Genomic DNA, 24,048 nt, shown 5'->3' on the forward strand with positions numbered 1-24,048 from the left:
GCAGACGCAGGGAGCAGACAGGACGCAGGGAGCAAAGCAAGTCCTCTCTCGAGCCTTGCGGCCTCTGCCCAGTGCCCTCCACTCCAGTGAAGTCGCTGGGGTCTGCTGAGGGGTCTGTGAGCGAGGCTGGCGCCAGCAAAGGTAGATGGCTTTGGGGTTACAGCCCCACGTGAGCGGCCCCGAGGAAAATGGACATCTCCCGTTCCTGCCCGTGGCAGGACGTCGCGTAACACGTGGATTCGTCCGAATCGCCGAGCCTGAGAGGCGGTCGACGTGCACACAGCTCACACTGACACGTGAGCTGTCGCCGCTGCTAACCGGCGGGGCACGTGCCGGGAGAGCGAGGGCAGGCTGCCGGCAGTGTGGGGGCGTGCGGATGCGCCGCTCGGAAGGGCGAACGGCACGTGGGTGAAGACACTGGCTCGATGCACACGCCCCCAGGAGCCTCTACGGCTCTCGGCAGTGAAGTGGACAGGAGAGCAGGTCTGCGCGTGTTGGTCTCGCTTCCCAGTCGCCCAGGCCTTACTCAAGGGGCCGGCGCCAGGGCCTGGCGCCTACACCGCAGGCCGGAAACGGCCTGCCGTGAACGGCCCGCCGTGAACCTCCTTGCACTGAGGGCGAACCTGAGCGCCAAGCCCAGCCCGGCCCGGCTAGGTGGGCTACACGGCTCTGTCCTCGCTGGAGTGAGCGTGCAGCTGCTTTCCACGCCGCATACTCCTGCCCGCCACACGTCCGCAGATGTGCAGAATGACCAGCTCAGCCGCAGCGTCCTCGCATCCGCTGGGGGAGGAAGTCAGTTAGAGCCAGAGCACCACAGCTATGGCCCCAAGCCATGAAGTTCACGGTCTTGCTCCGCCTTCCATCACCCAGAAGCAACTGGCCTGACAGAGCCAGAAAGGCCCACAAAGACTCCGTGGGGCACCAGATGAAGGACACCATTCGGAGTGCAGGGATCTGCTTACCCAGGGCAGTCAGAGACTAACGAGTACAGAGTCGTCTTCCCCAGTCAGAATACCAGCTCAGGGAACTGAAGTGAGGCGGGAGTCGGTCTTCTCACTATTAGACGTAATCACCCACTTTTATTATCCTGTCCCTACAATTTTAAGCTTCTAGTATAGAGGTTTCAGTTGCTACGGGAAGAACACTTCCAGGAGAGAACGTAGTAATAGTCTCATTGAATTAGAAGCTGAGACTACCGTTTTGAACTCTGTTTACCACTGAGCCGACAGGCAAAGAAAAAAAGGAGTCAGCTGCCTGGAGAGACTGATCCCAATACCAGAGAGAAGCTAGCTGCTGCTAACGGGAGAGCAAGACTGTGCGCGGGCCCCGGCTTCTCGGGAGCCCTCTTATGGCTTCCATGTTCAACAGTACAAGGTAAGGGGAAGCTACAGTAACCGAGAAAAGGCAGCATGGCTGAAGACTACATGCTTCGGGGATGCAGAGACGGCTCACACGTCAGGCCAAGTCCCAGGCGACTGATGTAGCGGCCGAGGCAAACACATGGAAAGGGCAGCGGAAGAAAGAACTTGTCGGTATTAACCACAGCTACGTGGCCAGCTAAGGAAATGAAGACTGTAATGAGAATGTCTGTTTGTATATGTTAACTCCTGTCCGCTCTTTTATCACTTGGATGAATCTTGTTGAATGTTCGTTTTAAATTTTAATCTTCCAGTACACAACATTCCGATGGGGCTATAAATAAACTCAAAAATGAATTGTCATGGCCCAGAGATGGCGCAGAATGACTGCGTCTCCCAAGTGGATACAACTAACACCGGACTTTGCAACTGCCTTGTTGACGACCGGGGCAGCTGTAGCTGTATGAAGGACATTGCCTCTTGTCAGAGAAAGACACAGTTGCGTTGCTGTGTAGGAGTTCAAATACGCGCGTGCAAAAGCATGTGCCTGGATACCAAACAGCCAACAGGGTGACCAGCCAGTCGTTTCCCTCCACCTCAGCTCCAAGCTAACCTTTCTGTACCTGGATGTGAGGTGCTGGGGCTGCAACTCTGCAAACCACGTTTCTCTCTGCCAGCTGGCCTTCCGGGGGTTCGGCCAACTATAGGCAACTATAGCAAGGCCGTAGAAGGGGGGGCTCCCTTGCCCCTTCCTCTGTCCCTGGCTTCCCGTGGCTTCCTGTCTGTGTCCACTCGAGCCGGGGCAGCGCCGCAAAGCCGGATCCGGACTGCGCTGTCTCCCTGTACCTCTCCTCCCGAGAGGTATCCTCCGGTCAGTGCTCTGCTCAGAGTTGGCTCCCAGCACCCAGCGGCCGCCTCTGGAGACCCACACCCAGAGACCCACGGCAGCCAGCAGTACCCGCCCCCAGTTTCATATACTGAGTTCTTCCTCCATGACCTTGTAAGTCTTAACAATTCCAATTTCTTGCCTTTGTTTCCGCAATCCTAAAGGCAGGAACTCCTCTTTCGGTCTTCAGTTATCTAGTAAATGACTATTGAAAGTTTCTTTTCTGTTCAAATAAGTTCTGTGGTTTGTTTCCTGACTGGATCTGAACTGACACAATTCTTGCTTTTTCTGCAAGAATTCTGCCATCCCAATGTTCTTGTCTTTGTCCTCCTCAAGCCCTTCACACACACACTTGCACAGCTTTAACCACCACCTACATGTAGTTAACTTCCAACCAACCAATGCGAATTTAAGGAAAGCAAAGTGTTGTGCATGCCTTTGTGACAGCGCCCATTTAGCTTTTATTTACCAGTCCATCTCCTCCAAACTGCAAACGCTTAGAGATCCGGGACTATGTCTTACCCATCTCTCCCTCCCTAGTGTCTGATACAATACCTGGCGCAGCGTAGGAACCAAGAAAGAAATGCAAAAGTAATGACTGACAACTAGTTGATTTCTCTGTATGTCTCCAAAGTGGAACATTTCAACAAGGTCTCAGATAGTCAGAGCTACAATTTATGCTGACATTACCACTTCTAAGGCCAAACACATAATTCCACCTTACCTTCGATACAGAGGTCTGTGACACTCCCGTCTTCTGCACTGCATAACAGTCCTTGGAGCGGTGGGAGGTAAAAGGCAGATGATGAGTAGTTAAGAGAGAAGCAAGCCCACAAAGGCACACCATGAAGTCTAAAACTAATAGCAGCTTAAGCAATGCCCCAGCTAAATTCAACCCTCAGCACCAACTTGACTTCCAATGTTCCACTCTGGCTTTAAAAGGATAAAAACAATGCAGCACAGAATAAAAACCGCACTCTGGAATGTAGCAGACCTGGGGTAAAATGCCACTTCTGCCAGCTGTGAGCTACAATCTCGCAGCCCTAGGGCCTGTTCTCTTTCCCTTAAAGCACTGTCTCAGCAGTGGAAAGCCCGAAGGGCTCTTGCAGAGAAAAACACACAATGGGAGCGAGCCCAAAGGGCTGCGTCAAAGGAGAAACCTTTTCATCCATCTCATTTTATACAGGAAGAAACTAAGGCCCGGGAGAAAGGACATGACTAAATCAGGGTCACACCCAGGTCGGCAGACACCAGTGTGGACCTTCTGATTCTGTTCAAGGGTCTTCCAGGCTGCATTCTTTGAAGAATCATCATTCTCCATAATCACCTTCCCATTTTTACCAACCGCTAAGCTGTCGTGAAGCCTATTCCCAAACACCGAATCACACAGCTGAGGAAAGGAATCATTTCATCACATGACAAAACAACCTGCCGGTAAATTAAACTGTACCGCTGCACAAGGCCTACATGTTTAAGACCCTTTCTCCAAGCCCCAGAGCAAATATACACGCTCTGTGTGCAGAGTTCCTGGCCAGACTCCCTTTGAATCTCACCGAAAAGCAAGCTCATGAAGTGGGTGCAGACTCTCTGGTCCTGGGCCACCAGCTGCATGACCAGGGGCGTGTGCCGCAGGAGGGCGTCTCGGAAGCAGGACAGCAAATGCTTCTTGCGCACCAGCTTGGGGCAAATGCAGAAAGTATTCAGTAGCAACCAACAGCAACCCAAGCTGTAAGTTTCCAATAGAACTACAAGCCGGTCCTGGAGGGGTCGGAGGCCCACAGGCAGGCAAGGCCGCCCCACGGCCCCGAGCATTCAGCGGGGATATAACAGGCTGAGTCCTAGCAGCCTACATTACATGGCATCTGACCTTCCCAAATCACTCCTGTTTGTTTATGCATACAAGAACTGGGGTGTACGTCAGAGCTGTGGGGGGGCGCTGAGAAGATTTACCAGACAGAGTGGGGAGCAGAACAGGCAGATTCACTGAAATCCACTGCTGAGGGGAGCAATGGGGAGGCAGGAGGCGTCTGCCGTGCCCTATGGGCCACTCCCTGACTGGGGATGGAACTCAGGCCACAGTGGCTGCCCAAGGCTGATGCCTCTGAGACTTGAATCGCTACGCCATCGTGGAGGCCCAACCCAAATCACTCCATTAACTCATTTAAGCCTAACAATGTGGTAAAACAAGCAAAAACATAATACTGATCATCACCATTTTGGAAACAAGAAATCTGAGGCTCAGACACTTTCCCGAGGACTCAGATCTAAGTGTCCCACCAGGTCAGAGCTCTTTCCACTACAGCAGTCCGAGGTGTGATTCCAGGGACCCATCATGCACGTCACTGAGGTAGGTGAGAAAAACAGCCTCCCATGCAACGCAGAAGTCACTTCCCTGTACAGGGAACTGAGTAGTAACTGTGCAAACACTCAAGGCAACAGCAAAAGCCAGGTCAAAAAAGGGGCGACGTGAAGGACAGAACAGGAGCACGGCTACAGGCAAGTCTCTCACCCCGTCAGCCCGTGCTGTCTCGTGCTGCTGAAGTCTTCACCACGGCCTCTCATGGCAGATTACGAAATGACCTAAATAAATTACTCCAAAAACGGATGATCTAGAAATGACCTGGAAAAATTACTCCGTGACTTTCCTTCACCTGACAAATTAGATCCAAGCTCCTCAGCTTGGCTTCCAGCTTTCCACGGAACTGATCTCAACCTGGCTTCAGCCTCACCTGCCCGAACTTTCCTTGGAACACCCCGATTCCCTCTTCAAGCTGCTCCTGCTGGCGCCCACCTCGTGAGGTGAGCCCCTCTCCTCCTGCCCAAATCAAGTCTCAGCCATCTCTCAAACCTAGCCCAAACAATTCCTCCTTTAAACACGCGTCTCCTCGCTTCCCTCGCCACCCGCCAGCACCTACCCACAGCGGCACGTCTAGACCCGGCCCGTGCTGCCCCACCTGCCCACCTGCCTCTGACTCACCGGGAGAACAGCAGCTGCAGCACTCAGGCCCCGAAGGCACCTGGACACCGGTACAGTCGGGGACCCCCGAGGGTGCCAAAACCTTTCCAGGGGACCCGCGAGATCAAATCTGCCTTGAGGTGAACCGGAGGCGCTCTGCCGCTTCCGCGCCGGCTGCCCCCACTGATGGCGGCGGCAGCGCCCCAGGTCACAGGCTAGCAGGAGAGGCCGCCACGCGGGAAGCCAGGCCGGGCCGCCGGGCAGCCGCGCAGCACTGCAGCCCAGCTCGCTTCCGGCCCCCTTCAGCGCTGGGAGCAGGTCCTGGCGCAACTAAAGCCCCGACTGCGCTTAAAAGTCAAACCAGTGACTTATGTCACAGCCTCCTGGCGGCCGCGCAAGTCTCCCGCCATCAGGCCACTGAGGCACCCCAGGGCGACCCCCAGGGCCCGCAGGTCTCTCCTGCCTCCCCCTGCACCCCTCACAGTGCGTCTCAGGGGGTCGCCTGTGCTGCTCCCCCTCTGGCGACTCTCTCACCCCCACCTCTGGCCTTCACCCCGTTCTTGTATGCATAGATTCCGTTACACACACATCACCAAAATAAAAACGCCACTGTGCAGGGTTGGAACCCCGCTTCCTCGGGCAGGCGGCACCGTGGCTGTAACCCACAAACGCAAGCTCCCGGGGGCCTCGACAGCCCCGGGCGGGACAGCCCCTACTTCAGCCTCAGCTCCACCCAGGCGGCCGCCCGTGGCTTGAATTTGAGAGAAAATTGTCCCCCAGCGAGCTCCAGGGGCGCAGGCAGAGGTGGGTCGGCTTGGGGAGCCCAGGCAGCCCACCTTTAGGCCAGCTCTGCTCCTGCACCCCACTTCCACCTGGCTGGTACATCACCCCTCGTTTTCCTGCCCGTGCCGACTGGGCAGAAATGGCGGGGGCGGAGCCGGGAAGACGCGGGGTGCAGAAGGGGGAAGGCGGCCACACACACGGGTGGGGGGCGGGGTCCCCAGACAGTGCGGACAGGGGGCCGGCTGGCTGGAAGCGCTGACGAGGCCCGGCCGTCCGCTGAGGCGGGAAGGCTGCCTGCCTGGGGGCGCAGGGCCGGCGGTGACCGCGCGTGAGGGAGGCGGCGGCTCAGCTCGCACCGACACGCAGGGCTCCGGCAGCAGCTCCAGCGCGCAGGCCAGGCAGAGGCGAGGGGTGGCGGGCAGCAGCCAGCGCGGGTCGTGGCGGTGGTGGGCCTTCTCCAGGAGCAGCGCCGCCTCTTCGTCCCTCCCGGGCCGCGGCAGGGCCGAGTCCCTCGCAGCCATCCTGCAGCTCGCTGGCACGCTCGCGCCGCGCTTTCCCGCGCAGTTGGTGCGCATGCGCGCTCGGTGGGGGCGGGGCGCTTATACACCTTCCGCAGCGGTGGGGTGTGCGGGTGGGCGGGGATCAGACAGCTGGAGGAGTGGGGAGCCCCAAGTGGTCTGCAAGAATTTGGGCCTCCGAGTGGCGCGGCGGGTTAACGCACAGCACTATGAAGCTTTCGGCAGAGACTGCAGCATGGGTCCGATCCCCGGCCGGGAGGGTGCCCCACATGGCGCGGCAGACCTCTCCCGACCCGCCCGCTGCTCCCCTCAGCAGTGTATTTGGGTGACCTGCCTGTTCTGCTCCCCACTCTGTCTCTGGTGAAGCCTCTCACTGCCCTTGCACCTCTGGCCTGCACCTCAATTCTGTATGCATAAATAAATCTTTTTTTAAAGTAAAAATTTAAAAACACAAATTACCCCAAACCCCACAAGGGAACACTCAGAAAACATGTGCCAAAGGGCCAAATAACCAATTTTAGTAGAGGCTTTGGGGGTAAACAAGCCACTCTTGTGCCTTCTCTGGCCGGTTCTGAGCGCTCCGGGCCTGTAATCTACCTTCTGAAGCCATGCTGGTGCAGAAAACACCTAACGTAGTTCACAAAACCAAACTTGCGGGGGGCTGATGGATTCTGTGGGACCCCATTTGGAGTCTCCCAAGCACCTTGGCTTTGGGGGCCCTCTGTCTTGGGAAGAGAAGCTGCAGCCCAGGAGTGAGCTGGGGGCTGCAGGTCCCTCTTCAAAGTGTGGTCTCTCACGCTGCCTGCTCCTGCCTGGGAGTCACCCCCTTTGCGGAGGGACATAGGACCCGGATCCCTCAGACTCAGACTGGGGGCTGAGTGCTGGGGCTCGGCCAGGGGAGGGCCCCCCACCAGCTTGCCCAGCAAGGTCCTGCCCAGCCCGGCTGCGGCAGAGTAGAGACCCCCTTTGAAGCTGGGGGTGGCGGAGGAGCTGGAGCAAGGCTGCTGACCCGGGTCTCTGCTGTGCGTGGATGCCAGGCTTCCTCTTGCCCAGCGTCTGGGGGGCTTCACGGGCTTCTGGGGCGGGCACTCTCCCTCCCAGGAGTCACAGCGCGTCCTGGAGTGTGGCCTCCTCTCGGCCAGCAGGGAGATGCCTGGCCTGACCAGGTTCCTGCCCTTGCCGCTCTCACTGGACAGCGCTCCCACCCTTTCTGGGACCCCACTGCTCCTAGATTCAGGAGGATCCCAGAGCGTGGTCCTAAGGGGAGCCTCTGCCTGAGCAGCTTGTGGTTCTCTGGGGCCCCCTGGTGGCCGTGATCGCCTAGGCTTTTCAGGGCAGACGGAAATGCCACTGGACTGGAACCTGGGGGGTCCACACCTCTCCAGAGTTCTGATCCCTGTTGGAAGGTTGGAGTTTTTTCTTACTGGAGGCGGAGGTCTCTGGGGCTTCTTGGGGACTGGCCTGGAACCCGGGGCCCCCTGCTGCCCTCGGAGCTCCCCGCCCTCCACTCCAGGGAGCTCCATTGCAGCAAGGGGCAGTGAGTGGAGTTCTTTGAGGTCAGAGAGCGAGTGAGAGGCCCGGATGCGCTGCGGGAGCCCCCACTGCAGGTGAGCCATCTTCCGCCGCATGAGGGACTCCAGCAGCAGTCTCTGGCTCTTCTTGAGGGCTGGCCACTTGGGCAGGACAGTGAGGGCGGGGGGGACTCCCACCAGAGCCGCGGCAGCTTGCGGGGCTCCGTCACATGAGAGAGAGGGGCAGGCGGAGGCTAGGCCTAGCGGAGCAGCCAGAGACTGTGGGTTCTGGAGATGCTCCGTCAGCCTGGAGGCCTCCCCTGGGGCCACCTCTTGGTTCCTCCGTCGCCTTCTTTGGGGTTTAGGTCGGGCCTGCTGGGGGGCTGCAGGGACCTCCACCTTGCCCTTCCTGGCGGGAGCCGAGCTCTGGCTGGCCAGATGCTCTCCCTGCCCGCTGGCCACTGGGATGAGCTCCTCCCGGCTGGGAATACGCTTTCCCTCAGGACAGGGAGCGGAGGCCGCTGCCTCTTCCTGCTCCGTGACCTCGTGTCCAGAGCCAGAGAGAGCTGGGGGCCCCTCACTCCCAGAGCAGTCAACTTGAAGATCGGTTCCAGCGGCCTCTCTTCCTCTGCTCCGGTCTTCGCTCCCTCCTCTCCCCCCAGCACCCTCAGATCCGCACAGGCTCTGGCTCCCGACACCCTGGATTTCTGCCGCACCCCCAATCTCTGACGCAGTTTCACTTCTTAACCATTTCTGCTCATCTCCCTCTGGGGCCTGGGCTTCGGAGCCATCCTCGCCCCTGGTGCCACTCTGCTGTCCGTCCCCTTGAACTTGAGTCTCTGCGTCACTGTCACCTCCAGTCTGCCCCTGGTTCTGCCACTCTGATGACCAGGTATCTCCACTAGTCTTCCTTTGTATCAGTCTCAGGTTCACTTCGCTACGTTTCTGGATGTTTCTACCATCCTCACTGCCAACCTCTCTCTCATTTCTCTTCTCCGGTGCTTGATTTTCTGCAATGTCCTGGTCTCCAGCCTGCTCCCGGGCCCTCCTCCACGGTGGAAGAGCCTCCCCAGTTTCTCTAGGTGACCGTCTCCTGTTCCTTCTCTCGGGTCTCTGAGTCTCTGCACCATCCTCATCTCCAAATTCTCTCTGGTTTCTCGTCTCTGGAGGCTCCATTTGTGCTCCATTCTCGCCTCCCCTGTGCTCCGGGTTCTGCCGTTCTGACAAATGGGCCTTCCCGTCGGTGTCCCCTCGTAACTGACCCTGGTCTCCTTCGCCAGCCGCCCAGGTCTCCGGACCTTCCTCTGCTCCGGCCGCTCTCGGACGTCCGTCCCCGGGAGCTGTCACTTCTGCTCGTTTCTCTCCTCCAGCCCGCTCCTCCTGCTCCCGCTCCATCAGACGGGTCCTTCCTTGGCCGTCACGTGCTTGCTCCCCCCGGTCCTCTGCCGCAGCCGCCGGGGTGTCAGCACCCCCTCTGCTCCTCAGGCGCTGGTGACTCCCCCACTCTGGCCTATTAACATCTCCACTAACTTCCCTGCTTAACTGACCCTGCTTTTCTTCCCCAGGCTTCTGGGCGTCTTCGCTGTCGTCACCTGTCACCCCTTTTGGGTCCCTCTGCCTTGGGGCCTGGATGTCCGTGCTGCTGTCATTGTCATGCTTCTTGCCAAACTGCTCTTGGCTTCTCCCTGCCGACGGCTGGCCCTCGACATGAATGTCACCTCGTAACTGTGCCTGCCCCTCTGCCTCCGGTGCCAGGGCCTCCGGTGCCAGGGCATCTGTACAGCCCCCACCCCCACCCTTCTGGCCGCGCCGCGCCCGCACCTGGGCCTCTGTGCTGTGTCCTCCCCCATCCTGGCCCCTCTTCCCCCCAGGCGGCATCTCAAATTCTCTGACAAGTTCGCTGATGGCGGGCGCCTGGTCTCCCCACCACAGCACCTCCATCACCATCCAGTCCTCCTGCCTTATCTCCCTGAGGAGCTTCCTTGGAGGGGGCTGGCTTGCCCCGGGACCCTCACCTCTTTGCAGGCCTCGGGGTCCCCGCCCAACTTGAACTTCCCGTCGTGGCTGTTTCTGGCTCTCTCCCCCGGGTTCTGGGGTCTCCCCAGGGCGCTCACGGCTGTGTTGACCCTGCTCCTCCCACCCTGGTCCTGGAGTCTCTGTCAGAGTCCCGCACCCCGCACAGCCCCGTTTGCCCCGCCCCCGGGCCCAGGTCCCCTCCGCGTGCCCTTTGTGTACTCCTGCCAGGGTCTGTGTCTCTGGTACTTGGATTTGCATCACGGTGGTGCCTGCTCCAGCCTGGCCCTGGTCTCTCCTCTCTGCCTGAATTTCTGTGCTGCTGTCACCGCTAACCTGGCTTTGCTCTGCCCACCCAGGCCCCAGGGCCTCCTCGCCGCTCTCACTTGCTGCCTGACGCTGGACCCCCGAGCCTCGGGTCTGGGTCTCTCCTCCTTCCCCCCCTCTGTCCTCTTTCTTGCTCTTCTCCAATGCCTGGGTCCCCGCGGCCGTCCCGGTGCTGCTCTTCACCAGGTTTCCCCACGCTGGCGTTTGGGTCTCTGCATCAGTTTTGCATCCTGACTGCTCCTGGGCCTCTCCCCTGTGCGGCTGGGTTTCAGAAGGACCCTCAGCCGCAGCCGCCCTCTGCTTTCTCTCCCTCAGTTCCCGAAGGCTGGCTCTCCTCTCAAGCCCCATCTGCTCTCGCTTCTCCCATCCGGGTGTCAGGCTCCCTCGGTCAGTCTGGCTGAGGCCTGGCCTCTGACCTCCCGCCTCCAGGACCCTGGTCTCCGCATCATCCTTCAATCCAAAGCCTACTGGGGGTTGCCTCCTAGGGGCCTGGACTGCCCCGGCCTCATCTCCTCTGTCCTCTTTCTGGCTCGCCCACTCCAGAGCCTGGGTCTGTCCACTCTCTTCTCTGCTTCGTGTCTGACTTTCCCGCCCAGAGGCCCAGGCCTCACGAGGACAGCTCCAGCGCATTCTGGTGGGCATTCTCACCTGCTGGGCTGAAGAAACGAGCAGTAACTCTCTGGAACAGAACGGCAGCCTCCGAGCGGAAGGGAGCTTTGGGAAGGAGGTGGCTGAGGCCACAGAGACGAGGTGGGGCGGCAGGCTGACAGCAGCCCCCTCTGACACTGGCTTTTCCTGGGAGTGGACAGGCAGCTGCCCCACTCTTCGGTGCCTGGCCGGCGTGCGAGTCTGATGGTCGTGGGGACACCAGGGTGCCTGCCAGGCTTCCCAAAAGCTATCCTGAGGGAGCACAGAGGTACTTGAGAAGGAGGAAAAAGAAATGGACTCAGCAGAGCTGAGGACATCCCAGGACGGTCCCTGGCGTGGCTGCTGCCAAGATAGCTGGCACTGTGGCCATGGCTGCTGGAGGCGCCGCTGGCAGGCCCACCTCCCCTTCCGTGCCCATGGCTGGACATGAGCGCCCAAGCCCCTGCACACGTCAGGGCTGAAGAGGAATTCAGGGGTACGCTCCAAGCAAGGGTCACATCTCATGGAGGGCTCTGCCCACTTCTGTGGTGGCACCTGTGGGCGAGAACACAGGATTGCGGTCTTTGCACACGTCCCACAGATCAGAGGCATTAATCTCCACCATGCCAGTGAGGACACTGGGACTCAGGCCAGGGGGAGTCACTTCCCTTAGAGCAGACAGCTTGCATTTGTTCGAGAAAGCATGGCTATTTCTGCAAGCCCTCACTGATGCCACCAGGGCAGAACTGGACCTATCTTCCAGACACAGAAGACATGATACCAGTGTGCCACATGTGCTCATGGAAATAAAAGCGGAAGGGGGTGGGGATGGAAAAGCCCCACTAGGAGCTGACATTTGACCGGAGACCTGAATGAACAGGGGGCAAACCAAGTGACATCTGAAGGAAGAGCACCGTAGGCCGAGAAAGATCAGTGCAATGGAACAGGCCACGTGTTCAAGGACAGCGAGGAAGCGAGAGGCCCACAGGGAGAGGGGAGGGAAGCGCTGGGGGCAAGGTCAGGCAAGCACAGGACTGGCTGTTGAGCCAGGTGGTGCTAAGTTCCGCAGGGAGTATATCCACAAGGGCCCCTGCAAGGTTTTGAGGAACCAAGCTCCCCAGTGACAGGGTAGAAGCCAGGCACAAAAGAAGGCCTGCTCCCAATAGCGGCAAAACGAGTCTCAGCCACTAGAAATGTTGCTGGGACTGCAGGTCGGGCTGCCGGCCTCGTGCCGCAGCGATGGCTTCAGTCTGTGACCTCGGCTTTGATCGAGGTCGACAGCTCACGATCTAAAAAGGAGGAAGAGAGAGGAGGTCATTCTTTCGACCGTGTGGAACGCAGCTGAGTGGTTGAGAGAGAGCGGCGACTGGAGCCGGGCAGGGCAGAAGGCAGTTTCTACAGTCCAGTCGTTTCTACAGTTTCTGCAGCTGAACGGAGGGGAGTCTGCCCAGGACTGTGCCAGGCTGTGGCAAGTGTGCTTGAGATATGAGTGACCAGTTATGAGAAACTGTAAGGGGGCAGCCTCCAGGCCAGAGGGCGGTGCCAGTGGCCAGCTGGCTAGGACAGGTGGAACTTTCTACTCCCCCAGTCCTTGGGACAATTCAGCTGGGCCCCTAGTTCCTAGCCATCCCCACAGTTAGTTAGCAAGTGGGGCCGAAAACTCCACCTCCCATCGGGCTGGTCATCCGTGTTACACACTGGCTGGGAGGTTGCCTCTCTCAGGATATGGTTTGTAAGTAGATGGATTGTGGAACTGTGAAGGGGGCAGGGATTTGGGGGTCCAGGGCTTGGAACCTGCTGACGCACTCCTTGGCCAGCCTGACTTCCCTGATGTGATTTCGAGTTCACAGAAAAGAATCTTGTCCCGAGTGGTTGAGACAGTCACGGAAGGAGGTTTGTGGGGTCCCCTCACCTTGATGGTCTTCTTCATTCTTGGATGGGACCTGGTGACCTGGTGCCAGGAGTGCCGGACCTGCCAGATCACAAAGAGGAAGAGGACGAGCAGGTTGCCACAGCACCGGGGGTCCCTGCAGCTGCGGTGCTCGGGGAGGAGGGCCCGCACTGGCTCCCACTCGGCGCCCTGGAATGGCCCCACCAAGGCACAGGCACCCAGCAGTGGCAGCAGCATGACACGTCTTAGGTCAGGCCGGTGGTGTTGGGGACTTGGAAGACAGGACTGGATGGCTGGCCCAGCCAGGGTGGGGTGGGACGGCTCCTGCCTCAGACCACCTCTGTCACTGAGGCCACCTCACAAAGCGTCTGATGCCCCAGCCATGGCTCCTCTTGAACGTGGTCACCAGGCTGGCTTGCATACACTGTGGCTGGTGGGTACAGAGTTGGGGAGCTTCCCTGGAGGAGTTAAGGAGAATTTGTCTTAAACGTGCTTGTCGTCTGCAGTGAGGAGACGGGGCTGCCCCCATGTACAAGGGGGTGACGGTAGCCGCTGTCGGCAGCCGCTGTCGGCTTGATCTTTCTTCCTATTTCTTTAACGCATGTGTCTGTCTTCCCAACAGCAAACATGTAGTGAAGGTGACATTGACCCTGTGTCTGACGACCCAGCACTCCTTCCTCTTTGCACTGTATCCAGATTTTCTGTTAGCGGGCGACTTTTGCCATCTCAGAATCAATAGTGGTGGGGAAATAAATGCCACCCTGAAAAACATCTTCCACCAAAGTTTGTATTCAAAACACTGCGGACTGGACCCGGCAGGGTTATAACCCAATCAGAAATGGGCGGGCCTTAGGGTCAGCAAAGTGATGGGACAGAGTGTTTACAGTAACAAACGATACCAGTAATAGCAAATCAGAAAGAAGGGGGCGAGACCTCGAGCAAAAACCGAGTCATACGTGTAAATACCCTAAAAAGGGCGTTTTGAAGCATTTTTACTGAACACATGCAGTTTTGAATACCAGGCAAATTAACTATATGGGCAGTCTCAGCCTCCTCGGACGATCCTGAAAGCACCGCTGAAACCGTTTGTTCGGCTGTGTTAAGTCTTGAGCGTTTACCACCACTTTCCACCAGCTCACGGGCCGCCCAGAACGCAGCCAAGGCGACTCGTCGCCCAGGAGGCAGCCGCTCGCCCCGCCCCTGGGCGTGGCCCCCGCGGCCGGCGACGCCACTTCCGCTTCCTGCTGCGCGCGCGCGGCCATTTCTCCTCGTCCGTGCGACTTTCCACCGGCGGGTGCAGCGCTCGCGCCCGGGCTCCGGCAGTGCCCCTCCAGGAGTGGGAGACCGCGGCACCGCAGCCATGGTGAGTGGGCGGCGGCCGGGGCACTCGGCCCGGCTGATCCCTCGCTGGCCTGGGTCCTGCGGGTCCGCGCCGTCCCCTGCGCCGGGCCGGGTCGGAGCTGGGGAGACCGCGCAACCCCGCTACCCGGCCCCGGGTTCCAAGTCCCGCGGGCGCGGGACCTCGACAGCCCGGCCCGAGGTTGCTCTGGAAACCGCAAGGCTCAACTGCTGCGATCTGGGTGGGGCGCCGTGCCGCAGTCTGCGCGAGCGGCCGAAGGCCTGGGTGGGCGGAGGGGCAGGGCCCGGCCCGCGGGAGACGGACCTCCCCACGTGGCAGGGGGTGTAAAGTTGGGTGAGCAAGCTCCGTTCCACCTTTTTTATTTCTCTGGGGTCGCTGGAGGATGGTCTGGACCCCTGGCTCCGGGTCCACGTGCCCCAACCCATTCCTGATGTTCGGGGGAGGAAGATGTTCACACCCCGAGCCCCACGTGCCAGGAGCTTTTGGCGATCGGAGACCGCGGGGTGACCCCGACTCCGGTCTGGACTGTAGAAAGGCTTCATCTGCGAAGTGTAGCCTCAGAAATGAGAAACCACGTGCCACTCCTCTAAACTCTTTGGTGATCTCGAATTTTGAATCAAATCGTGCGGCTGCTTTGGTTGACACTTGGTAGGGAGGGAAGAGTTTGCAAAGCGCAGCCACTTCCATAAGAGGTTTAACCCTTCCCTCGGATCTTGGGTTCGAGGGTACCTCCCTCCCCTCTGCACTCCACTCCACGTTCAGAACGCGAAACTTCTAAAGCAGTCTCCTCTTAGGCTGTGCTGCTCCGTGAAGTTTTGGAATTTGATGGTCTTGAGTTGAATTTTCCTGGGTGCAGGCTGCAGGGGATTAAATTCCACCAGGGACTGCATGTTGTGGGCCTAGCCCTAGGGCTTGGTGAACTGGGTGGGTGAGGGAGCAGCGTTTGTTACAGGTTTTGACAGGCTCAAGAGTGGGGAGAATGGATCGGCCTGGTGGTATGATTTCTTTCATTCTTTCAGTGAAAAAATTAAGGTGGAAAATACACAGCAATCAACTCTCAGGCTGTTTGTGAGCTCGGTAGTTTGAGTCAACCTTTTTGTTGTAAGTTGGTACTAGAAGGGTGAAGTGACCCCTCCTGATGAGTCTTCCTGCCCCTGCAGTCGTCCCCTTGGGTACATTTGAAATTTACTGGGAGTAATATCCCAATAGAGATCCTAATTTCCAGAGATGGGCTTCGGGGCCGGAGTAGAAATACCTGACATTTTTAAAAGTATGGGAGGGACTGGAGTGAGTGTCACTGAGTCATTGTTTGATGAGCTAGTGTCCGTAAGTTGTGAATTCTTACTTAGCCATCAAAAGAAAAAGGCCAAACCGGCAGAGGGAATAATAGTGAAAAAATGATTGGAAACCCAAAGGATGAATAGCAAGAAAAAGGAGAACAGACAGGACACGTAGACAGCACAAAAGGAGATTTGAACCAACTTACTGGCGGGAGTTAAATACTCCAGTGATAAGACCGGAGTAAAAAGAATAGAAAACAAAATGTTAATTTAGAAGAGAAGATCTCAGCAAAAAAAGAATGGCTAAAAAGTGAGGCTTGAATAAAATGACAGTGATGTAGTACAAGAAGTAGGTAAAGTGGTAATAACTGCCAGCGCGTCAGTCTGCGAGGCAGATCCCGGAGCCAGGACCCTCGTGTGGACATAGAGGGTGGCCCAGCGGCCATGGGGAGCCTCGCGGGCCCTGCACCAGGCGGCGGAAGGCGCTCTGCGAAAGCCAGGAGCATCTGTAACGGGCTGGCTGCCTACCGGGTCTAAAACCATTTCCAACACATTTCGAAGGACTGATAGTAGTAAACCATGTTCTCCCAGTCAGAACCCAAGTGAGTCAGACACTAGGGAGAAGATGCTTTGGAAGAAGGTAGCAGGAACCCAGGGTCAGTTCGTGAAGCGCAACAGGCAGCAGCTCCTGCCCCGTGACTGCAGGCGTTTGTTTCCTTCTCTTTCTAGTAAACCTGTCCTTTTAAAATGTGGGCACGGCGGCCTCCCTGTGGCCTAGGGGGCAAGTCTCAGCGCTATCCCCACCACGGTATCCGATCCCAGGGCAGGGAGTGACCCACAAGGCACTGCAGACCCCTCCTGTCTCCAGTCTGCCCCTCACTCTGTCTCTGGTGACTCCTCTCCTCGCCCCCCACCTCTGGCCTGCACACCAGTTCCTGTATGAGCCTTGGGGAGCCCTCAGCTGTGAGCTTGCTCTTGCTGTTTGCGGTGGAGCCCTCGGAATCAAGCCGGAGGCCCACTGGGCAGTGCTGACTTCTGACCCTCCTACTATACTTCTTGTTTTTTGTTTTAAGGTAAAGTTCTAATTTTTTTTAAGACTTAATTATTTTATGCATTGTGCATATGAAACTGGGGTACAAGCCAGAAATGCAGGGCCGGTGATTCACCAGAGACAGTGGGGAGCAGAACAGGCAGAATGAAGTGCACTGCTGAGGGGAGCAGTGGCGGGCCAGGAGAGGTCTGCTGTGCCTTGTGGGTCACCTCCAAGGCAGGGATCGAGCTCACACTGAAGCAGCCACTGGTGGGCCTTGCAGTGCTGCACTTGAACCCACTGCGCCACCAGAGTGGGCCCTGTATTTCTTGTTTTTAAGGGGAAGCAGGCAGGCCAGTGTCAGTTGAGGGTGCCTGTTTTGGGAGCGGGGGACTGTGGGGGGTAGATTCTGACTGTGGGGGGTGGATTCTCTTCTTTTGTAACTTGCCTGGGGTGACTTCCGGTTCAGGACTGACTGAGGCTGTGCTTCCCCGCAGACTGAGGCCGATGTGAATCCGAAGGCCTACCCCCTCGCTGATGCCCACCTCACCAAGAAACTACTGGATCTTGTTCAGCAGTCGTGTAACTACAAGCAGCTTCGGAAAGGAGCCAACGAGGGTGAGGCAGCGGGCGCTCGGGAAGGGAGTTAAACGCCCGTCTCTGGCCTAGACCTGCAGTTTGCAAAGGGCACTACGCGTGACCTGAGGGAGAGCCGCGGGGTGCTGAGAGCGGCATTTTGGCATTAGATCTAAAGGTTAATGAACTGAGAGTGTTTTAGATCCAACAAGTGTTAGCTTTTCACCACGCATGCCCTCTGCGAGAATCCAGATGGACCAGGCGGAGCAGCTCTGGAGCCAGCTCTTGCCTGGGACTCCAGTCAGTGTGCACACGGTCCTGGAGGCCTGGGCCCAGAGAATGAGCTCAAATAAGCACCACTTAGGCAGTGCTGGGGCCGGAGCCGCCCCCCCCTCCCCCCACCCGCTAAGCACCTGCAGGGCGACCACGGGTGTGGTGCTGGGATGGGGGCGTGGCAGAGGGGTTGGTTTGGCTCAGGGTGGCTTCTGACAGGACTCTGAGCCCCACCATGCATGTGTCTTGGGTTGCCCAGTCTTTCTTGCAGCGGTTTCTTTTCCTTGGGGATTGCTTTGCTCGGCTGCCCACCCAGCCCCACATAATCTGTGGCCCTCTTCTCTCCACAGCCACCAAAACGCTCAACCGAGGTATCTCGGAGTTCATTGTCATGGCTGCCGACGCTGAGCCCCTAGAGATCATCCTGCACCTCCCGCTGCTGTGTGAAGACAAAAATGTGCCCTATGTGTTTGTGCGCTCCAAGCAGGCCCTGGGGCGGGCCTGCGGGGTCTCCCGGCCCGTCATCGCCTGCTCTGTGACCATCAAAGAGGGCTCGCAGCTGAAGCAGCAGATCCAGTCCATTCAGCAGTCCATTGAAAGGCTCTTAGTCTAAACCCGTGGCCGCTGACTCCTGCCCTGAGGTCGTGTATCATATTGTCTGTGTTAGCATGTGGTGTTTTCCACTACCTTCCGTTGTTATAAAATATTGTAGTACGGAAGCCTGTTTCTGCATTTTTGTATTGTTTTCAGGTCTCTTCTCCCGCCCTCCTAACCCCCTCTCTGCCACATTTTTCTCCCTTATGCAAGTGAACCAATGCCAAAACAGGTGGAAGCAGGGTGGTGATGCTAGTGAAGGGCAGGAAGCGCCAGGAGATCAGGGTCCAGCTTTCAGGCCCTCACTGCCTGCTGTGTGCGGGACTTGGTGGAGGTAGATAAAGGGCCAGGGGGCCACGTCTCACCCAGGAGGCAGTACGTGTTCTGGGAGGTTGTTTGTGTACGTCCTGGTGTCGTTTGCTAACGTGTCCCCGCTGTGCAGTGTCCTACAGGACGTTAGATGCCATCATGTGGCCGGGGCGAGTGGGGTGGTTGACCTAGGCCTCAGATGTTAAGAGGGACAAGAGCAGAGTCAGCTGGTGCTGGTGCTGGTTCTGGGCAAGTCAGAGACCTGCGTGGAAGCCACAGCAGAGTTGATGGAATCCGAGGGAATGTCCTCTTTGGTGAATACTTTCCTCAGTGGACACTGGTGCCAGCACTGAGAGCCCTTCCCTGTGTCCTGCCACCATGGGTGTCAGAGATATGGATCCTGGCCACCACAGATGACAGTGTACTGTGCTGTTACGATATGAGAGTCCTAATAAAGAATATATTCATACTCCAGTGTGACAGATGCGTGGCTCTTGTCAGCGCCCAGCTGGTACCCTGATGGCGAGTCAGGTAAGGGAGGTGCTTGAATTGGCTGAGTGGCTGTCTCTCAGCAAGAGGTTAACTATTTTTAGGAAGTAATCAAAACATAAAATACAGCAAAATAACACGATTAATACAACCTTCCTGCAAGCAGGTCTGCCGGCAGCAACCCAATTTGCTCAGACTCAGAAGCGTGAGAACGGTACCTGTGCCAACAGTTCTCGAGGGTAGTTTGTTACGCCGCAAAACTAACGAGCTCCCGAGTACACAGACGTGTCAGAGCAGCAGCACACATGGTCCTAACAAACTGGGCCGCAGAGAGTACCTGAAGTTGGCAGGACCACAGACGAGATGTTCCGAACCAGCCACGTCAGAGAGCCTGGAAATGGGGACCCGCGGTTGGTCCCGGTGCAGTCTGCTGCAGTGAGACACGGCGGGCAGTTGGCTCAAGCCAGGGAGCTGGAAGTCGCAGCTCCTGCTGTGTGTCTTTTCCCAGTATGGTTTTACAGTTGGAATTTCTGGATGGAGGGATGGGGTGGAAGGGGAGTTTGCAGAACGTATGGTCCAGTTTGCTTTTCTGATTTTCATTACTTTCTTAAATACTTATTTATATATACAGAACTGGGGTACAAGCCAGAGGTGCAGGGACAGTGAGAGGACACACCAGAGACAGTGGGGAACAGAACAGGCGGATCCACTGAAAAAACCACTGAGGGGAGCAGCGGGGAGGCAGGAGCGGTCTGCTGTGCCCTGTGGGTCACTCCCTGGCCGGGGATCGAACTCATGCTGCAGTGACTACAGATACACAGTGCGGCACCTCATCCCTGCGCCACCAGGGACGCCCCATAGTGGATCCTTAAGCATGTTCTCCCCGTAGGTGGCATGCCGGTTGGGTGTCTTTTTTTGTATGACTCATGTCTAGCATAGATAGCACAGACAGAGGTTGGTGTCTTTAAAAACCAGGGTCTCCCTGGTGCTACCGGGGTTAGCATCTCAGGGCTATCAAACTATGGCCTGAGTTCCAACTCCCCCAGAAAGCCGACCCATGTGGCGCAGCAGGCCTATCCTGTCTCCCCACTGCTCCCCTCAGGGGTGTATTTCAGTAGATCCACCTGTGATGCTCCCCCACTGTCTGGTGCACATCTGGCCTATACCCCAGTTCTCTGCAAAAATAGGATTTTTTTTTTAAAGATTTATTTATTCATACAGAACTTGGGTACAGGCCAGAGATGCAGAGGGTGAGAGGATTCACCAGGAACATTGTGGGGAGCAGAACAGGCAGATGGACGAAGTACACTGCTGAGGGGAGCAGCTGGCGGGTCAGGAGAGGTCTGCCATGCCATGTGGATCTCCTCTGGGGCAGGCGGGGATCAAACTCAGGCGGAATTGGCTTAAGCTTCTTAGTGCTGCGCTTTAACCCGCTGTGCCACCAGGGAGGGCCAAAAATAGTATTTTTTTAAAAGGCCCACCAGATAGGCCTCACCTAAGGCCAAAGGCAGCGTCCTCCAAGAGCAAGTGTGTTTTGAAGTCCTGAACAATTCCCCGCTAGTAGGCAGGTTGCAGAAGTTTCAAGACTTCTGATAAATGATTTCCGGGGGCGCCTCACCCTTTCAGTAGGGGGTTCCCTCTTGCCAGGGCCTTGGCACCACCTCCTCCCAGGGAGCATTACCACTAGTGGACTTAACGTTTGTACTTACTCGTCTTCGACCGGGCCAGCCAGAGGCTGCCCCGCTGCTCCTAGGGACGCGGGTTGGTAGTTTATAGAGCAAAGCCGTGGGGCGCTCCCGGGCCTTCGGCGCAGCTCCCTGACGCATGCGCCGACCATGCCTGCCGCCGCGCTTCTCTCCACGGCCTCCTGCTCGCACCGCCACCTGGCGGATGGGGGCGTGCTTGCAGCCGGCAGCGGGCAGCAAGCACGCCCCCATGAAGCCCGGTCTGCTGGTCTGCTGTCTCACCTAAAGCTCACCAACCCGTTATGCTTATTGTAAAGATGGGGGAGCAGAGGGTCGCCCAAGGTAACTTGCATGTGTGTGGCGGAGCCAAGGTACAGACTTGTGAGATCACGAAGCCTAACCAAGCTCCACTGCGGTGCGATGGTCGCACCCGGGGGCCCCCACCGCAAAGCGTCGTTGCTTGCCATGGAAACAGACCACAAGACTGCCACTTAGCACCAACGAGGGGCTGTGGCTAGCATCCTTCAGGCTTACTGCTGGATGCTTGTTTGCCTTCGTAGTCATTTTCGCTTTGTAAATATGAAGGGAAAGAAACCCAGACTTGGGGAAGGCCACAGAGGGCACAGAAAAGCCTAGAAGTCACCCAGGGCTTTCTCCCTAGCCTGGAGTCCAGGATGGTCTCCTTACCCTCCTGCCTGCCGGGATCTTGGCAGCATTAGGCACTCCCTTTAGAAGCCAGTTTCCATCCTGCCGCACTTCAGGATACGAGCTATTTTCTCAACAGGAACGAGGGCTAACGATAGTAAATGGCTTTTAATTATCATGCAGTGTCCTCAAAAGCATCTCTTTACTGGAGAATTACATGCTCTCTCCCTCAGATGAGGAAAGAAATCTAAACCAAATAAAGGAAGAACAGGTTAAAAAATCAAACCAAACACGCATAGAGCTCAGAGCACGCTCCGAAGCTGAGAGTCACAGGAGTGACCTGACCCTCCCTGCTCCCCTCATGTTCTGCTCACCCTGCTCCTTCAGGGCACAGGACCTGTGGCCAGTCCTCCTGGAGTATGGAAAGGGACGAGGACAGAGGGATGGAAAAGGGAGAAAAGGGAAAGACACCCTGCCTCTTGTCTCCCGTTAGGCCCTCTTAACTTCTGGGCCTATCTACAGCTCCCCTGAAAAGCCAGAATAACCATGGATGCCAAATTCTCAGTGCAGTAGAAAACGTGGCTTTAAATACTTGAAGTCACGTTATGAAAATGCACCATGAGGAGGTTTGCTATTTACTCATGAAGCAGTTACCAGAATTTAAAATTTATGCTGTTTCTGAAACCTGATTTTTAGCTCTCATTAAGACAGGAGTAAGAAAGGCCCTCAAGAACATCATCTTGCTAGGGCTCGTCACTTCCGAAGCACGCTCACGCCCCTCGGCTGTTGTCCGTGATGGTGTGCTCCCAGTGGGGTCAAAGTTCAGCTGACGCAGACCGGCAAGTGGTCTCTGGAGGCAGGCTTATCCTTCTCTTTCGGGTGAAAGAACTGCACACAGCACAAAGCTAGAGCTCTTTATTCAGACCGCAGAGGAAGGCACGGCAGAGGGGCTATCCCCATGGCAACAGTTTCATCAACAGCTCCTCCTTGGCCTGCCAGGTGCAGGAGTGACAGGATTCAACTGCCAGAGTGTGTGGGGCGTCCCGGGTGTCCGTCAGTCCTGGAAGTGCTTGGTGAGCATGTCCAGCAGCTCCTGCTTCTTCAGCCCACCCTTCAGCCCGTACATCCTGCAGGCTTCCTTCAGCATGGGCACGGTGAGCTTGCCCAGGGTGCCCTGTCTGACGTGGGCCCGCAGCTCCTCTTCAGAGAACTCCACCTTGGGCTTTTTGCTTCCAGGACTTTCATTGTCTGGGAAAAGCAAGCGAGTGAGGGAACTGCCCCCGGGGGCGCAGGGCCCTCAGGAGGCTCAGGCTGTCCGGCTGGGCTGCCTCCCCACACCGCTAGGTGTATAGTCAAGGCTGCTTCACTGAAGCACCAAAAAATGCAAACACAGCACTCTTTGGAGGGTTCAGCGCACTGTGGGCAGCCCCTGGCTCGGGGGAGCACGTTCTTCCCCCCTTGTTTCAGAAAACACTTCCAGAGGACCCCACACGGTGGTGAAATGTGCAGGCTGGGCGGCGAACACCAAATCCCTGGCTGTGCAGGTGACGCGCTCGGTGAGGCTCGGGACCAAGGCGGCACTTGGAAGAGAGCACAGCATCCCCGCCCACCCCCGCCGCGCCAGCCCTCGCGGGCCTCAGGGAAGGCAGGCCCAAATTCAGTCCTGCTTAACCAGAGACAGCCAAAAGCATTACGACCTAAACCAGAAGTGGGGTGAGACCCCAACATGCTGTCCTGAAAAATGTCGGGGTCACGGTAAAGAGGGTATCGGTTTAGGGGTAAGGAAAGACCCGCTGACCAGGGAAAATGGCCCAGGCCGCATAGGAACAGGGGTACTGAACTCCTCCGCGCTAGCCTCTGGCCGCCAGCGGCCTCGCTCCCCTGGGCTTCACTGCCACACGAGGCGCACGCTGAGGCGGGCAATCGGGAGTGAGCACAGGGACGCACGCCTGGCCCGCGGGCGCCCGAGCCAGGCGGCCAGCACGGGGGTGCAGCGCAGGCCTGCTGAGCACGGACGGAAGCACACCCGCCCCGCTCAGCCAGGGCACCGCGTTCTCTGAGGCAGGGGCAGTTCTCACTAGAATTATAATGTCTACTGGAGGCCACTGCTGACGACTCGCGGCGCCCCACCGCGCTGGCACCAACTGGCTGGGGCCCTGGGCCCTACCCACAGCCTCTTCAAAGGCGAGGTGGGTAATGTGTAGCGCAGCGTTACGCCAACAAAAACCTGGAAACGCCGAAGGCAGTTACGCGACTGCAGCAAGTAACTGCAGCAACCACTGCTGAGCAACAAAACAGCAAACTAGAAGAAAACCAGTTTTTTGTGCTGAAATCTGGATGCTTGTCCAAGTAAGCCTGTAGGTGGTACAGAAACGTGTCAAGGGAGCTCGGCCTGTGCCAGGACCCCAACGACAACACAGAGCAAGGCCCGGCGTGCACACCCACTGCTCACCTTGCTTCCGCTTGGCAACCCTGCCCTCAGGGTTGTAGCCGGGGGGGTAGACGAGCTCCTTGAACTCTTCCACCAGGGGGCCCAGCCTTCTATCCATGGCTTCAACCTTGGGCACTGCAAAATCCAAGCACAAGGAGCGGCGTGGTGGGTCCCGGGCCAGGCTTCCAGTCCGCGCCCAGCGCCGCGAGGACCAGGAGAGAAAGCACCTAACCCTCGAGGGCGGCTCCCAAGGAGGCAGCTGACCTAGCCTGAAAAGGGCCCCCAAGTCTCCCTCACAGGCACCCCACAAACACCTGGGCTCCGGTCCCAGGTGGCTCTGCCAGCGCTCGGGTCCCCACCAGGGCCAGGCCACAGGTACCCAGACCCCCACCCTGAGATCGACTAGACTGGTCCGGAGTGAGGCCAGATGTTTTCAAACGCCGGGGGACGGGGCTCAGGGTGAAACTAAGAACCCGCACCCCAGAGGATGCTGCGCCTCTCGGGGC

The 24,048-nt window shown here is 57.6% G+C and overlaps 5 protein-coding genes across 6 annotated transcripts in view; 1 reads left to right on the forward strand and 4 right to left on the reverse strand.

Annotated features, from left to right (window-relative positions):
* MEI1 (meiosis inhibitor 1) overlaps positions 1-6,504 on the reverse strand; it is a 44,443-nt gene extending 37,939 nt beyond the window's left edge. The window contains exons 1-3 of the mRNA XM_004676428.2: positions 6,340-6,504; positions 3,798-3,921; positions 2,969-3,019 (exon numbers count right to left, since the gene is read on the reverse strand). Of these exons, the coding sequence (XP_004676485.2) occupies positions 2,969-3,019; positions 3,798-3,921; positions 6,340-6,504 (340 nt within the window). The remainder of the gene's footprint in view (positions 1-2,968; positions 3,020-3,797; positions 3,922-6,339) is intronic.
* Positions 6,505-7,094: 590 nt separating this feature from the next.
* LOC105854731 (serine/arginine repetitive matrix protein 1-like) lies at positions 7,095-10,700 on the reverse strand. Its single transcript, XM_012735113.1, has one exon. It carries the CDS (start codon positions 10,698-10,700, stop codon positions 7,095-7,097), a length of 3,606 nt encoding a protein of 1,201 aa, XP_012590567.1.
* Positions 10,701-10,959: 259 nt separating this feature from the next.
* On the reverse strand, positions 10,960-13,107 carry LOC101629219 (chromosome unknown open reading frame, human C22orf46). The gene is made up of 3 exons (XM_012735114.1): positions 12,892-13,107; positions 11,121-11,534; positions 10,960-11,031 (listed from the first exon to the last, which is right to left on the reverse strand). The coding sequence occupies exons 1-3, from the start codon at positions 13,105-13,107 to the stop codon at positions 10,960-10,962; spliced, it is 702 nt and encodes a 233-aa protein (XP_012590568.1).
* A 1,019-nt stretch (positions 13,108-14,126) lies between these two features.
* NHP2L1 (NHP2 non-histone chromosome protein 2-like 1 (S. cerevisiae)) lies at positions 14,127-18,761 on the forward strand. Its single transcript, XM_004675625.2, has 3 exons — positions 14,127-14,233; positions 17,038-17,158; positions 17,740-18,761. Exons 1-3 carry the CDS (start codon positions 14,231-14,233, stop codon positions 18,000-18,002), a joined length of 387 nt encoding a protein of 128 aa, XP_004675682.1. The 5' UTR covers positions 14,127-14,230; the 3' UTR covers positions 18,003-18,761.
* A 3,250-nt stretch (positions 18,762-22,011) lies between these two features.
* The window catches only part of XRCC6 (X-ray repair complementing defective repair in Chinese hamster cells 6), a 20,041-nt gene continuing 18,004 nt past the window's right edge, over positions 22,012-24,048 (reverse strand). For both annotated transcript variants that reach the window (XM_004675626.2, XM_012720671.1), the window contains exons 12-13: positions 23,564-23,677; positions 22,012-22,359 (exon numbers count right to left, since the gene is read on the reverse strand). In XM_004675626.2, the coding sequence (XP_004675683.1) occupies positions 22,166-22,359; positions 23,564-23,677 (308 nt within the window). In that variant the 3' untranslated portion in view covers positions 22,012-22,165. The remainder of the gene's footprint in view (positions 22,360-23,563; positions 23,678-24,048) is intronic.

The sequence above is a fragment of the Condylura cristata genome, unplaced genomic scaffold (genome assembly GCF_000260355.1).
Source record: "Condylura cristata isolate star-nosed mole 26May11 unplaced genomic scaffold, ConCri1.0 scaffold00004, whole genome shotgun sequence".
Lineage (NCBI taxonomy): Eukaryota > Metazoa > Chordata > Mammalia > Eulipotyphla > Talpidae > Condylura > Condylura cristata.

What these genes read in the sequence shown, in the direction of transcription:
- NHP2L1 (XM_004675625.2), top strand. An exon ending in TCGGAAAGGAGCCAACGAGG is followed by an intron (nt 17,159 to 17,739) that starts GTGAGGCAGCGG and finishes TTCTCTCCACAG; the next exon opens with CCACCAAAACGCTCAACCGA.
- LOC101629219 (XM_012735114.1), bottom strand. Translation starts at nt 13,107, where the DNA reads ATGCTGCTGCCACTGCTGGGTGCCTGTGCCTTGGTGGGGCCATTCCAG. An exon ending in GAATGAAGAAGACCATCAAG is followed by an intron (nt 11,535 to 12,891) that starts GTGAGGGGACCC and finishes TCTCGCCCACAG; the next exon opens with GTGCCACCACAGAAGTGGGC. An exon ending in CAGTGTCAGAGGGGGCTGCT is followed by an intron (nt 11,032 to 11,120) that starts GTCAGCCTGCCG and finishes GTTCTGTTCCAG; the next exon opens with AGAGTTACTGCTCGTTTCTT.
- LOC105854731 (XM_012735113.1), bottom strand. Translation starts at nt 10,700, where the DNA reads ATGGGGCTTGAGAGGAGAGCCAGCCTTCGGGAACTGAGGGAGAGAAAG.